This window comes from Anguilla rostrata, chromosome 17 (genome assembly GCF_018555375.3).
Source record: "Anguilla rostrata isolate EN2019 chromosome 17, ASM1855537v3, whole genome shotgun sequence".
Classification (NCBI taxonomy): Eukaryota; Metazoa; Chordata; class Actinopteri; order Anguilliformes; family Anguillidae; genus Anguilla; species Anguilla rostrata.
This window is the reverse complement of record NC_057949.1, coordinates 23,644,400-23,659,359: the sequence shown is the minus strand read 5'-3', so window position 1 is coordinate 23,659,359 and position 14,960 is coordinate 23,644,400. Positions and strand designations below refer to the sequence as shown.

General features: G+C 51.3%; 1 protein-coding gene across 5 annotated transcripts in view; it reads left to right on the top strand.

Moving 5' to 3' along the window:
- Nucleotides 1–14,960, top strand: part of LOC135243667 (brain-specific angiogenesis inhibitor 1-associated protein 2-like) — a 62,862-nt gene that overhangs the window by 30,506 nt on the left and 17,396 nt on the right. For all 5 annotated transcript variants that reach the window (XM_064315645.1, XM_064315644.1, XM_064315647.1 and 2 more), the window contains exons 4-7: nt 1,864–1,925; nt 3,142–3,213; nt 5,212–5,349; nt 12,980–13,132. In XM_064315645.1, the coding sequence (XP_064171715.1) occupies nt 1,864–1,925; nt 3,142–3,213; nt 5,212–5,349; nt 12,980–13,132 (425 nt within the window). The remainder of the gene's footprint in view (nt 1–1,863; nt 1,926–3,141; nt 3,214–5,211; nt 5,350–12,979; nt 13,133–14,960) is intronic.

Below are 14,960 nucleotides of genomic sequence, written 5' to 3'. Positions count from 1 at the left end.
CGATGTGATTGTGTTCATGCATTATTTAGACGCGCAGGCTTCCTTATGTAGGCCAGCGGGGGTGCCATTTGCACAGCTGGGTACGGCTGAGCGCTGCTCCTCGTACCGCTGCCCCACTGTGCGCACGAGCCTCGAACCTTCAGCCATCCCGCCTCGCTCGCCTCCACGCCGCACTCGCCTCACTGTGGACCCTGGCTGCTCCCCGTCTGTCCGAGGGGGCGGGGCTCGATTGAATACCGCCACTGAACCAGCCCTTTCAGCCTCTGTTTGTGAGAATATCTCGCGCTTGCTTTTTGCAGTGCGAGTATGGCTGATAGCTTGAATAGGTGACGTGTAAATGTGAAGGAAGCAGCATGTCTGCAGAGGGCATGTGACCCCGCGGTGTCCTGGGTCCCCGCTACTTTAGGGTAAGCACGTGCCCTGGCAAGGCATGCTGCCCTCCCCTATTACTCACACACCCGTGCGTGCACGTGCACACACACATGCAGACACGCGCACACACTGACACATATGCACGCGCGTATACAGACACCCACACAAACAGACACACGCGCACACACACGTATACGCATGCGGACACGCACACAAACAGACACACGCGCACACACGTATACGCATGCGGACACGCACACACGTATACACATGCACACACACACACACACTCACACGTACGCACGTGTATACACCCACAGACTTTCTCGGAGACCTCACATCACATCTGTGGCACTTGCTTTGGCACACACCGTACGGTCAGGCCTGTTATAGCGACATCGATACATTTTCCCCCTCTCTTCAGCTTCAGCTTTTTATCGGGAAGGTGGGGGCACCCCCAACAAACGTGGGTCGGCCGTCATCGCCCGAGGGGCGGGGCGGGGCGGGGCAGGGCGGGGAACGGTGGGAAAGGATGGGGGTGGGGCGGGAGCTGGGAGTGGGGGGGGGGGGGGCGATGGGTCTGTGTTGCCCACCTCTTGGGTTCTTATTGAAGGGGTCTGACTGTGTCGAGGGACTTCCTGTGTTCGTTTTCGTCTCTTCAGGTCTGTGTTTGCTATGTTCTCTGCTCAATCTCGATCTTTTGTTCCTCTTTTACAACGCATTGCACATTCAGAAGAAGCAGCATGTAGGTATCCTGAAACCCACACACATCTCACCCTGGCTGCATGGCTATCGCTCCTATTTCTTTCTCTTTTCTTTTTCTCTCTTTCTCTCCCTTTCCGTTCTGTTTTGTTTTTTTTTTTGTTTTGTTTTGGTTTGCTGTGTTACGATTCTCTCGTGAAGAATTACGGAACCGAAACTTTGACCGATATCTTATTTGATTCTTTTTCGAAAACCCCGCAGTTTGCGTCAGCTCGGGAATCAAGTCCTCCCTTTTGTTTCAGAGAGATCTTTTGATTCCTTGTATGATTTCATTTCGTCTTTATGTTTGTGACCTCGATCAGCTTCTTCCTGCTTTTAAAAAAGATTTTGTTCCTCATATTTGTCGTGTCATATTTGTCGCCGTGGTTTTTGAATCGTTGAATGTGTTATCTTTTCCATTTGATCGATGTTCCATCTTGTCCCGCGTCTTGCCCCCTTCCTCCCCCTCCTCTTCGTCCTGGCCTCCTGGGTTGTGTCCTCTGTGTCTGTGCGTGTTTGTTTGTGTGTGACTGCATGGTCCTCTTGCACGTTGGTGAATCTAACAAGCCCCAGGAAAGTGGGAGGGGGCGGGGTGGTGATTGCAGGTCTTTTTCTCTGTTCTCTGTCTTTCTGTCTCTCTTTTTCTATACATCCTCTGTCTTTCTCTTTCTCTCTTTTTTTCCCACTCTTTCCCCCCCAATGTCTTTTGTTTGTTTTTGTTCATTTGGTTCTCGTCTGTTCTCTCTCCAGGGGATGTCCTGTTTCAGATGGCTGAAGTCCACAGGCAGATCCAGGTGCAGCTGGAAGATATGGTGCGTGCCTGTGTCATCGAGGGTTGCAGTGTAGTTGTTAGAGCCCTGGACTCCGTTACCCAGATTGGAAACACTGATTTTTTTTTATTTTATCTTTCTCCAGCACCCCTTGGAAAACTATGTTCATAAAAAGGACACATTTGCCTACAGCACACTGCACAGTTAAACTGCATTTAGTTGCTGGTGTGCGTCACAGAGATTTGCCACTAAATCTCTCTAGGACATTTTGGAAAAAAAATATGTCACGTGTAACGGGGAGGTTGTCACAAATATGCAGTCGGTGAAAGTGACAGACGTACTTATCTGAAACTGTGCTTGAACAAACAGGAAAAACCCTAAGCAAAAAAAAGAAAAGAAAAAAAGCGACCATAAAAACCCTTTCAAGGAACCCTTTCAGTAGAATTAGCTTTAGTCCTAGGCAAAGAGAGACCTGTTGGTTTGGTTTTAAAAAATAAATTATTACACAAACACAATTGAAAATGCCTTTTGGTGGGTCTTGAAGACATTCCCACACTGAGTCACTGCTCCAGCATTGAAGCCAGCCCTTCAGTTCAGTTGCATGTGGTTTTATGTGCACAGGATTACGCCTTCCTGATCGCTTGCTTTGTCCTTGGCGGAAACCCAGTGACACTCCTTGTTCCAGCTTGTTCAAATGATGCCCTGATGCTGTCTGTCAAATCAGAATGTGGTTTCCCCGGATACAGTAGCCCTATGTGTACGGTCCAGTCACTTTACATTAGCAAACAATGATTTAGGTGATGTGATTAGAATGCTTTACAAACTGTTTGCTAATCAGCCATTGTTATCCACGTTGGTTCACAGGAAGCAGGAAGCTTCGCTGACACGTTTACTGTGGTGTCCCTTTATCCTGGTTGATGTTTCACTGATGAAGGAGTTTGGGTTAACCTTTGCTTGAAGGCTACCATGGCCTGTGCTGTGAAGGGAACATGCATACAAAACAAGGCTTAATATTTTTTGTTTGTGCGCACGTGTGTGTGCGCCCGTGTGTGCTTGTGTGTGTGTGCGTGTGCGTGTGCATGTGCGCGTGTGCGTGCGTGCATGCGTGCGTGCGTGTGTGCGTGCGTGCATGTTTGTGTATGTCTACGTGTGTCTGTACGAGTTTGGCTGTTTGGTTGCTTGTATGTAAATGAATGCCTGGCTTTCTTCCCACCCCACTGCTCGGTGAAGCTGAACTTGCTTCCATCTTTCCCTCCAGCTCAAGTCGTTCCACAATGAGCTGCTGACGGAGCTGGAGAAAAAAGTTGAGCTGGACGCCCGCTACCTGACGGTGAGTTACCTGCCTCACTCACCTGAATTTACCTGTCTCCGCCCCTTTCCTGATCTGGCACCTGAGACTGGCTCCGCCCCTTTCCTGATCTGGCACCTGAGACTGTCTCCACCCATTTCCTGATTTGTCACCTGAGTCTGAATTTTTTGTCACCTGAATTTTTTTATTTAGCACATTTGTCACAATGTGCTTCACAGTATACCCTGGCCTAGGACCTAAAACCCTAAAACTCCCCCCAAAGCGAGCCAGAGCCAATGGCAGCAACCGAGAAACTCCCATGAAGGCTTGCAGGAAGAAACCGTGGGAGGAACCTCTGGCCAGCTCAGTCATCTGAGACTGTCCCCGCCCATTTCCTGATATGCCTCCACCTGTTTTTCAAATTATTCCTTCACCTCGGTTTACCTGTCTGCATATTTCACTCGCGCTATCATCAGCTGAAGATGCAGTTTGTGGATAAGCGGCACAGCAGAAAGTGCATTACTCAACAGCTCCCCAGTGGGGCTGTTTGCTGTACCGATACACAATGCAGTGGCATCTAGAGAACAGATACCAAATGAAGAATGACTGTTGCTGGCTGGCAACAGCAGCTCATTGAAAAGACAAGCGGGGGAAATAATCAGCCGTTTTTTTTTCTTTTCGTTAATATAAATTCAAACTGCGACGAGGCAGTTTCACTGTCTTTCAGCGACTTCCCTGGTGAACAGGCCAACACAAATATTCACAAACACTAGCGAAAACGAACCAGGCAAAGTTAAAATGACTGCCCTGGCAATTCACACCATATTCTGCCTTTAAGCACACAGACCTCCTTGTGAAGGATGAGGTTTATCTCTTTGTCTTTATGGTGTGGTCACATGGCAAACAGGGGATTTCTGACTTTTCCATTAAAGCACACAGACTTTTCTCCTCCTCCTTCTCTTCTTATTTTCTCACAAGGCCCTCCTGTGTGTCTATCTGTGTGTGTGTGTATGTGGTGTATGTATTTGTGTGTGTGTGTGTGTGTGTGTGTTTGGGTGGGGCATCGGGGTTGAATTGCGCACTGTTGGATTATGAACCATTTTAGCAGATTGAAAGAAAACTAACGAAGAGCAATGAGAATGTCACATAAACATATTTTTAGGGCACTTGGAATCGCAGCAGTCATTTCAAAGCCTTTTTCTTGGACACGGTCCTGAAATCCCCAATGTTTCGGTTGGGCAAACACACTGCAGTGCAGTGTCATGGATTATTAATATTAATTTTTTGGAATGCATTTGCGGCCAGAGCAAAGACATCTGGGTCTCTTCCTAGCTGCTTATTTTCTGACAAGTGAGATCTTGCTACTTCTGCCGTATGACGTTTGTGTTTTCAAAAGACTGTTTGGACCATGCTTTATAATTGTATGTTCCGGTTATTCAACTATATGATATCACTGCTTTATAGGTGCAAGATACAACAAAGCCACAACGCCATCTATAGCACACACAGCTCAGATTTTGGCAGTTCCTGGAAGGGCATTCTGGTTCACTTAAGTTCCCAGAATGCCCTGGGAGTGACCCCCTCTTTTCTGCGGTGCTAGTCAATCAATAACGTGTCAGAGACACTGCATCAGCGGTAAAATATCCGAAGATTCCATGCCAGAATTCTTGGATAGGCAGTTGTTCATGAATTTTAATTTGAAGGATGCCTACAGCCTGGTTCCTGGTTGAATTGCTGTAAATTGTCTTGGCAGCCGCAGTCTCAGAAATTCAAATTTACTTCCTGCTGGCCATCATTTGGAACCCTTTAACGCTGCCAGGAAATGCCGCATAGTGGCAGGTCTCACTGCTGAATGACTATCTCTATCCCCTGTATTATCGGCGTGAATGAAAGTTAAGCGTCTCGAAGGAAGTCGCGAACGCAAGAACCTTACTTCAAGACGCTCGTGCTGCCATATTGAGAGGGCTGACTGTAGTGTGACCTATGACGCTTTTGCGAGACATGGCTCTGAGGGTAACGACTCTCTGCTGCCCCCCACAGGCGGCGCTGAAGAAGTACCAGATGGAGCACAAGAGCAAAGGGGAGAGTCTGGAGAAGTGCCAGGCCGAGCTGAAGAAGCTGAGGCGCAAGAGCCAGGGCAGCAAGAACCCCTCGAAGTACGGGGAGAAGGAAATGCAGGTGAGCCACCGGGGGGGTGAAAGGTAAAAAAAAAAAAAAAAAGCCTGTGTGGCTGTTGTTGGGGAGCCCCTCCAAGTACGGGGAGGAGGAGATGCAGGTGAGCCACCGGGGGGTCAAGGGTCAAAAAGGGCCTGCCGTTTTTTGTGTAACTAGTGTGGCTGTTTTATGGGAGTGAAGTCAAAAGGGGTGTGTGCACAGATTTTTATGGTAACCAGATGGTATGATGTGGTGTCGGAATGCTCATAGAAAAGAATGCCTTGACCATTCTTTTCTATGAGCATTCAGACCACACAAAGGTCTTTTTTTGTTGTTTGTGTTGCCCTTGCCTGTCTCGTCACGAGAATTAAGATGACGTGAGCTGGACAAATTTGAGGCATCTCAAATTTCTGCCACGTCAGTTGGAAAGAAGGAACTTTGAATGTTGAGAACACGGAGCTGACAGTCTGGTTCGGCTCGAGAATCTGTGGTCTGTCTTTGATCGAAGCCCCACTGAAGCTCAAATGCAGGGGTCGAATGATGGCAGCAAATGTGTTTGTGTGTGCTGGGAAGAGGGCAGGGAGGGAATTATTTTGTCGTTTTTATTTTTTTCTTCTTCAACGGTCGGTGTCGTTCTTGCTCAGTCAGGCTAAACATTGTTCCTGATTTGTGCTGGGTTAGGGGGGGTGAAGTTATGCAAGGTGGTCTGGTTTCCTCAGATGGGGGGGAGGAGGGAGGGGAGGGGAGGGGAGGCTCTAATGCACAGGCAGCTCTGTATTTGTAACACATTTGTTTCCGTGCTTCCCAAGCTGAGATGATCCCATTTTAAGAGTATTCCGTAGGGTAGTTCCTCCGTGGGAAGGAAGGCAGCGATCCGGGACTGCTGTCCCGTGCTGTTCGGGGCGAAGGACAGGGCGGGGCTGTCTTTGCGTGGCATAATTTTGCGTCTAAGGGGGCGGGGCTGAACTCGTCCCCTCCCCCGACGTTTTGCCTGTCGGTTTGCCGCTGCGTGTCTATCGCTCGTCGGGTCGGAAACCCCGGGGTGTCGATGGGAACGCGAGCGCGGCATTGGCGGGTTTTCGATTGCGGCGGTCGTCGGCGCAATGGTGATTTATATTAATTAAGTGGGGAGTTAGGGACGGCGGTGCGAATGCGCTTTTTAAGAAAAGTGGGTCCCCAGCCCGCACGTGGGCTGCGTCTGCATCATGTTCTGCGCTTGTGGACCGCCCCCAGGTGTTGTGGTGCCGTGTGTAGAGGGCGGTGCTCGTTACCTGATAGTTATAGGGCCGTGAGAGTGAATGTGTAAAATATAAACTGTGTATTGTAAGTCTCTCAGGATCCTGAAAAGAAGGGCTTCTGTCGAGCATAACATAATAATCATTATTATTATTGTTGTTGTTAATAATAAGAATAATAATAATGGTGATGAGGAAGACAATTGATGGTACAACAATGCTTGATCATTGACACTTGGTACAGTTACTCTTATAAAGAGTAGCAGTAGTCCTTTGTATAAGAGTGCGGCAGAGTGGCAGGACCCAGAGTGTGGTAGAGTGGCAGGACCCAGAGTGTGGTAGAGTGGCAGGAACAGAGTGTGGTAGAGTGTCAGGACCCAGAGTGCGGCAGAGTGGCAGGACCCAGAGTGTGGTAGAGTGTCAGGACCCAGAGTGCGGCAGAGTGGCAGGACCCAGAGTGTGGTAGAGTGGCAGGGCCAGAGTGTAGTAGAGTGGCAGGGCCCAGAGTGTGGTAGAGTGGCAGGGCCAGAGTGTGGTAGAGTGGCAGGGCCAGAGTGTGGTAGAGGGGGCAGGACCCAGATGTGGTAGGTGCAGGACCCAGAGTGCGGCAAGTGGCATGGCCAGAGTGTGGCAGAGTGGCAGGACCAGAGTGTGGTAGAGTGGCAGGACCAGAGTGCGGCAGAGTGGCAGGACCAGAGTGTGGTAGAGTGGCAGGACCAGAGTGTGGTAGAGTGGCAGGACCAGAGTGTGGTAGAGTGGCAGGGCCAGAGTGTGGCAGAGTGGCAGGACCAGAGTGTGGTAGAGTGGCAGGACCCAGAGTGTGGCAGAGTGGCAGGGCCAGAGTGTGGTAGAGTGGCAGGACCAGAGTGTGGTAGAGTGGTAGGACCAGAGTGTGGTAGAGTGGCAGGACCAGAGTGTGGTAGAGTGGTAGGACCAGAGTGTGGTAGAGTGGCAGGGCCAGAGTGTGGTAGAGTGGCAGGACCAGAGTGTGGTAGAGTGGCAGGACCAGAGTGCGGCAGAGTGGCAGGGCCAGAGTGCGGTAGAGTGGCAGGACCAGAGTGTGGTAGAGTGGTAGGACCAGAGTGTGGTAGAGTGGCAGGGCCAGAGTGTGGTAGAGTGGCAGGACCCAGAGTGTGGTAGAGTGGCAGGACCAGAGTGCGGTACAGTGGCAGGGGCGGACGGGGCGTTATCTCTTTGCTTTTGCGGAGCGCTGTGCTCTATTTTTGGGGGAGTTACCGCACTCCTTCCCTCCAGTCTCCGTGGTGAGGCTCAGGGAGACGCGTGGGCCGCACCGTCAGATGTGCGGCGCGGCGCGAGATTCCGGCGGCGTGCTGGGGGGCGCGGCTCGGAGCGGCGCCGTGTGACTCACGACTCGGGCCGGCGGGCGCGCGGGCGCGAGTGGGCGGAGCTGGAGAGGTGAAGAGCAGGGGATGTCTGCGCTCAGACGGAGGATAATTATCACTCCGCCGCCGGCCCTCCATTAGTCTCGCTGAGTAAATCCGCTGCTTTCAGCCACAGAGGAAAGCATGTTTGGAATCGTATGTGTGTCTGCATGGCTTATTTTGTGTGTGTGTGTGTGTGTGTGTGCGTGCATGCATGTGTTTGTGCATGTGCATGCATGTGTGCGTGTGTGTACATGTGCATGTGTGTGTGTGTGTGTGTGTGCGTGTGCATGCATGCGTGTGTGTGTGTGTGTGTGTGTGTGCATGTGCATGTGCATGCATGGGTGTGTGTGTGCGCGTGTGCATGCATGCATGTGTGTGTGTGCGTGTGCACATGCGTGCGCATGCTTGTGTGTCCATACCATGCTTCATACGCCCCTGTGCTGTGCTGTCAGTAGATCCAGTGAGACGGATGCGGTGGTTTTTCTCCCGGCTGGTTCTCCTCAGTGGCCTTGTGGCTGGGCATGACTGATGTGCGGAGCGTACCATTGATGGAAGTGGTGGGGGGGGGGAGCCCTACAACCAGCATGTTTCAGCTGGTGAATGGTACGACCTGTCCGCTGAGCTAGCGGGCAGCTCCAGCAGACTGTGTGTACCCTGGCTTTCAATGCGCAGCTCTCAATCAAGTAAACAGCACAGTAATTATCTAATAATAGTGATTATGCTTTTATTTATTTATTCATAATAAAGGATACATCATCTTATGATTGTTGACTGTAGGGGTACACATATAAATATTTTTGCTGCAGTGTACAACATGTTGATAAATGCCCAGTCTTACACATGTGTGATTAAATGCACAATTGGATCAATGAAGTCAGGGACACATGGGTGCGCATGCACACACACACACACACACACACTCACACATACACACACCCACACACACACACTCACACTCACACTCACACTCACACACACACACACACACACACACACACAGGCAGTCCTCTCGGATCCGCTATCCCATCCCTATTCTGCAGCAGAAATATTGTCACCATGGCGATTAGATGGAGTAAGGGGAGGGGGGCACTGTCATCTGTTGCTGCTCCCCCTGCTGGGCGATCGGAGTCCCTGCGGCTCTCAGGAGGCGGCACTGCACCACGCCGCGGAGCTCCAGAAACCTGAGCCCTGGGAACCGGAGGGCGGGGGAGGGGGCGGACTGGGGGGGGCGGGGGAGGGGAGAGGGAGGAGGAGTGGGAGAGGGAAGGCTTGTCGGAGTTCAGATGAGCGTGTTGAGCGGTTCCACTTTATTGTCTCATACCCCACCTGTGAAAGATTTCTCAGAGAACGGGGTGTCTGGTTACTAATGCAGACTGCAGGCGGATCAGGCGATCAGCGGGAGTAACTGGGCAACAGTTGCTGTTCATCTGACTTCACAGGCTCTTTCCCCCCCGCCTCTCTCTCCCCTCCACCTACCTCTCTCTCCTACCTCTCTCTCTCCCCTCCACCTACCCCCCCTCTCTCCCCTCCACCCCACCCCTCTCCCCTCCACTTCTCTCTCCCCTCCACACCTACCTCTCTCTCCTCTGCCCCCACCCATATCTCTCCCCTCCACCCCCACCCGTCCCTCTCCCCTCCTCCTACCTGTCTCCCTCCCCTCTACCCCCTATATGTCTTTCTCTTTCTGACTATCTCATTCTCTTTTCTGTCCCCCTCTTCTTTCTTTCTTTCTCTCCCTCTCTCCCTCTCCTGTCTGTTCCATCCCTGCTCTGTTCTGCAGAGGCTGGTCCTGCTTGTCAAGTCATTCATAGTTGCGGAGATAATTGGCTGATCATTGAGCTCAGCCGCTTGTTTGAAGGGATGGCACGAGTAGCTGCTCTTCTGTTTGTCCACAGATCAGAGATCAGTGATTCATTCAGATTCAGTCAGCGCAGGCTAGCCCCCCTTCCATGAAGCTTTCAGTGGCTTATAAAGGCAATGAAGAGGCACTCATGGTGACTAGTACAGTCACACACACCAGAACCACGTATGTACACCACATCTGCGCGTACACACACACTCACGCAACATGCAGGTGTGTGGAGAAGTACGTGCGACCAAACACACACGCACACACGCACTCACGCACTCACGCACATGCACACACACGCATGCACACACACACCCACACACACACACACACACACAGTATCTGTCTCTATATCGGGGTCCCCAGCCAGATTGAGTGCTGATATGACTGGTGTCAGTGGTGAGTCAGTGGGTACAGTGTGTCCCCTGGAGAACGCAGGGGGAATGCTGATATTGGTGGAAGATCGCTGGAGCGCTGAGCTGATCTGAGGTCAGTGGCAGAGACATGGGGTGATGCCGCTGGTCCGGAGAATTCCTTGAATAAAAAGAACGTCAGTATTAGTCCCTACTAGGTCTTCCAGTTTCTGACTTTCACCATTCAGTGGCGTACAGTTACCCTGCCTCTGTGGTAGCACACTGCGATGGCTGTTGCTCAAACTGTATTTTATTATTATGTGTGTCTGTGAAGTAGCATTAAGATCCAGATGCATTCTCCCCTTTGAAAGGACATGGCGTTTGAGGCGGGGGGGTGCGGTAGCCCCATTTTGTGTGAGGTGCGTGTGACGCACGGCTTATCCGCCGGCGGCAGGGATCGACGGGGGGCGTGAAACGACCTCGCTGCCCCGCCGCTCGCTCAGTCGTCCCCTGGCACGCTTGCGGGAAGCAAACGTTTTTTTTTTTGTTTTTTTTTCCCATTTCAAAATGGGAAAATCAGCTGCTCGCTGTCACGTGACCGGCGGCGGTCGTCTCTACGCAGAGGGAGGCTCGCTTTTCAGCGGAAAGTTACGGCGCTCTGGTGAGAAGAAAAACAGAGCGATAAAAACCCGGGCCTCCCCGACGGCGAAGCCGCAGTGGGACCCGTTCCCAGCCTGCCACGCCCCGGGTGTGGTAGGCCCCCGCTGCGGTAGGCCCCCTGCTGTGGACACTAAAAACATTCAGCCTGGGAAGCATTCAGTATCTGTGCGGCTGCCTGCTCTTTCCCCCCTCTGTCCTTCTGCTGACTGGATCACGCCCATCCCCCCCACCCCCCTGCTGGAAACGCCCTCTGCTGGCTCTCATTGGCCAGTGCCGCTGTGAGTGGCAGTGGCCTCCTGGGCCCCACGGCATGCTGGTCCTCCCTGGATTCAGTCTCAGTTTCTGCGCTCGTGGTTTTGTGTCATCGCAGCGCTGGAGAGCACTTTGGTTTGACGGTGGCCCCAGGACAGGGGCAGCAGATCCAGCCGGAGCTGTCGGTGTTTGTGGTCTGGTGACAGCTTGCAGCGGAGGGTGACCCCCCCCCACATCTCCCTCCAGGGCGAATGTCTCTTCCAGTGGAAGTAAAAACAAAAAAAAGAATAAATAAAAAATGGAGAGAAACTTTATTTTACTGAGAGAGAGACCCGGGGCAGAGGGCCGCCCCCAGCACCCCCAGCCTTCCAACTCGAGTCTCGACCTCACCTCGTTTGGCTTAATTACTGCACCTTCATTAAGAACGGGAGTTCTTAAGCCTCTTGAGGATTTTCCTGGCTTGACGAGGTCCCTGCACGGAAGAACAAAGGAGAGATTATGGCAGAGTTGCATTCCTGCGTTTGTTTTAAGGTGCTTTTTGGTCATTATTTCTGAGTCACGAGGACCCACTTACCGAACGGGCCGGGGCGGGGCGGGGCGGGCGTTCCCGACAGGAGCAGGACCTCTCGGCTCGGTGAGCTGTGTCATTCTCGCCCGTGGGTTTGGCCCCGTCGGCTGCGATGTGATTAAAATGGCCGACGGTGTTTCGCAAGCTGGTGTTGGCGGAGCGGAGCGGGTGGAGGAGGGGGGAGCAGGGGGAGCATTAATGCGCTGTAAACACCTGCCTTATGTTTTACTAACGAGTTCCGTAGTGGCAGTGACATTTACACAACAGTGGTGGGGATTTCGGGGGGGGGGGGGGAGGTGTTGCTTCTGTTCTTGTTCTTATCCCTCCTGTGCGAATGGGGTACAGATGGTGTGATCCTGTACTGTGAACCCAATGCCCCTTCCACACATCCCCACCCCCCCCCCCCACATCAAGCAGCCCATTAGATCTGCTTTAAACAGCAGTGTTCCCACTGTGTAAGTCTCACATGTTTGTAAAGGGAATGACGGGGTCCCTTCACCACTGAGACAAAATATAGAGTACTGCCCACAAATACGCATTTATTTGTGAATATATCCCTCATTGTTTTTAACCCTTTGAAGAGCTGTTTTTTTTTTTTTGGAAACGTTCTAGAACCTGTAGTGATTGTTACATCAGCATTAGAATGGTCAGTTAAGAACATTGCACCGTAAAGGGATAATGTAGCAATGACTGCAAGAACACAGCACAGCACAGGCTGAGATCACATCCCCGTGTCCTTTCAGTTCATTCCCATTGATGTGTGGACAGACAGACAGACAGGCGGATGGACAGATCACGGATTAGACAAATGGAGGGATAGCCATATGGTTGACAGTCAGACTGATGGATTGGTGGACTAGTGGCGATGGATTTATAGACAGACAGGTAGACTAATGAAGACTGATCAAGGCATATGCCACTGGGGCAAGTGTATTCATTGGCTCTATTTTAGATTCAGCCATCGTGCGTCACTTTCTGACTCCACTAACCTCAGAGATGGGGTAAGGGGGCTTTGAAATAGCAGTTTTGTGCAGTTTCCTGGTAATTCCATCTGTATATGCTGGGAATCCTCCTTTTTTTTAGCTACAACACAATTTAAATGTTCCTTTTAAACATAATTACATCTTTAAAGTGTCACGTTTTATTGACAGGCTTGACTTTAGGCCGGGTGGACTCCCAGCATGAATCTGAAATGGTTCATGTCAATGGGTCTTTGTTTTGGTTGTGAGAAGGCCTGTAATGGAGAAATGCCTGTAAGTTATTGGTTGGTCAGCTTCTCTTGTCCCTCTCCCTTAATGGATGCTAAAAAAAAACAAAATGGCTCCTCTGTCTCTATTGCCATTTCCCACCAGTTTGTGGAGACAATCAGCGGCAAGCAAAACGATCTGGACACCTTCATCGCCGAAGGCTACAAGACAGCACTGTCGGAGGAGAGGAGGAGGTACTGCTTCCTGGTGGACCGGCAGTGCGCCGTGGCGAAGAACAGCAGTGCCTACCATGGCAAGGTGAGTGGCACGAGAGAGCGCCTCCCGCTGGAACACCGAGGGTAGTGCGCCCATTAAAGGCGTCTTGCGATCTTACGGGTGTAATAACAACTGCTGCTGTGCAGCACCTTTTAGGATCTGAAAGCTTTGCTTTGAAAGGGGGGGTCTTCACCCATCTGGGGACTGCATAGCTCACCATGGTGCTTGTCATGTCAGAAGAGGGGAAGATTTGGAGAATTATAGAGCTGTGCTTACAGCCAGAGGTTCTGGGTTTGAATCCTTGTGTGGCACAGCCACTTAACTGTTGCTGAAGTAAATATACTGCCGGATCAATTGCTAATATTGCTCATATTTAATAAAAACAAATAGCTAATGTTTAATAAATAATATAATATAATGCATAACTGAAGCTATATGTAAAAGATACGGCATTAAGCAAATGAGCAGTGCACCATGACATTATTAACATTACAGGCATTTAGCTGACGCTCTTGTCCAGAGCCACTTACACAACACAGTAGGCTATATACTGAAGCAATGCAGGCTAAGTACCTTGCTAAAGGGTACAACGGAATCAAACCTGTGACCTTTAGTTTACAAGACTAGCTGCTTACCCATTATACCACGCCGCCGCCCATTGTATTTTCTCAACACAAAGTTGAGTATCCAATATAGTCTATTGTTTATTGCTCTTTTGCTTCCTCGGATGCTGAATAGGCTAACCTGTCGGGCTGTGCTTTCAGGCCCAGCGTCCTCCCTCGCGGTGCGCAGATGTAATTTCCCACGCGGAGTTTGCAGCTGATACACTCCTGACAGGCTAATAGTCACACCGCGAACCTTAGCGAGAGAGTCCCACAGCCATGTAGCCATTAGCCTGTCATAAGAACCCCCCCCCAACCCGTTATGCCACAGCGTTTATAAAGCGGTGCATGCTGGGAAAGATTCTTGCCTCTGCAGTGGAGAGCAACGTCTCAGGAAACTGCACTGAGTGTGTGTGTGTGTGTGTGTGTGTGTGTGCGTGCGTGTGCGTGCATGTGTGTGTTTGTGTGTGTGCATGCGTGTGTGTGTGTGTGGTCAGTCTTTAAAAGTTCTTTACAGGTAGCTGCAATAACAGACTGCTGTCTGGATGGCTTGGGCTGTTGGAAGACTGAATGAGAGTGAGAGGGAGAGGGAGGGAGAGGAGAGGAGAGGGGAGAGGGGGGGGAGCTGTAGAATATGGCTCGTTTCCAGCGCGCAGAGTCCAGCTCCTGAACAGTGTGGAGGCGTATGCGTAGGAGGGGTTCGCTCAGGGCAACCTGAAGAGCTCTGAAAGAGAGGGAACAGGAGGGAGGAGGGTGTGTGTGTGTGTGTGTGTCTGTGTGTGTGTGTGTGTGTGTGTGTGTGTGTGTCTGTGTGCGAGACATGAGAGAAAGGAGAAGATGCAGAGGGGCTAGATGTGTTGAGTCACTGGGAAGCGTGGGTGGGGTGTGCCCTCTCTCCCCTCCTCCCACACCATCCTCTGACGCTGCTCTGCAGCAGGCGTAGATGGACAGAGCTGGGATCAAAGCGGGCGGAGCAGCAGTTAGCAGGCTCCGCCCACATTCCACACTGGCCCATGCATGCCAGCACCCAAAAATCAGGAAGCTGGACGTCAGAGAATTCTCTGAGCGACACGCCCTCCATCAGTATGTTAGTGAGATGCTCTCTCTCTCTCTGTGAATGACATCTCTCTCTCTCTCCATCCCTCCGTCCCTTCCACTGTGTGTGTGTGTGTGTGTGTGTATGTATGTGTGTGCGTGTGCGTGCGTGTGTGTGTGTATGTGCGTGTGTGTGCGTGCGTGTGTGTGTGTGCGCATACATTTGTGTATGT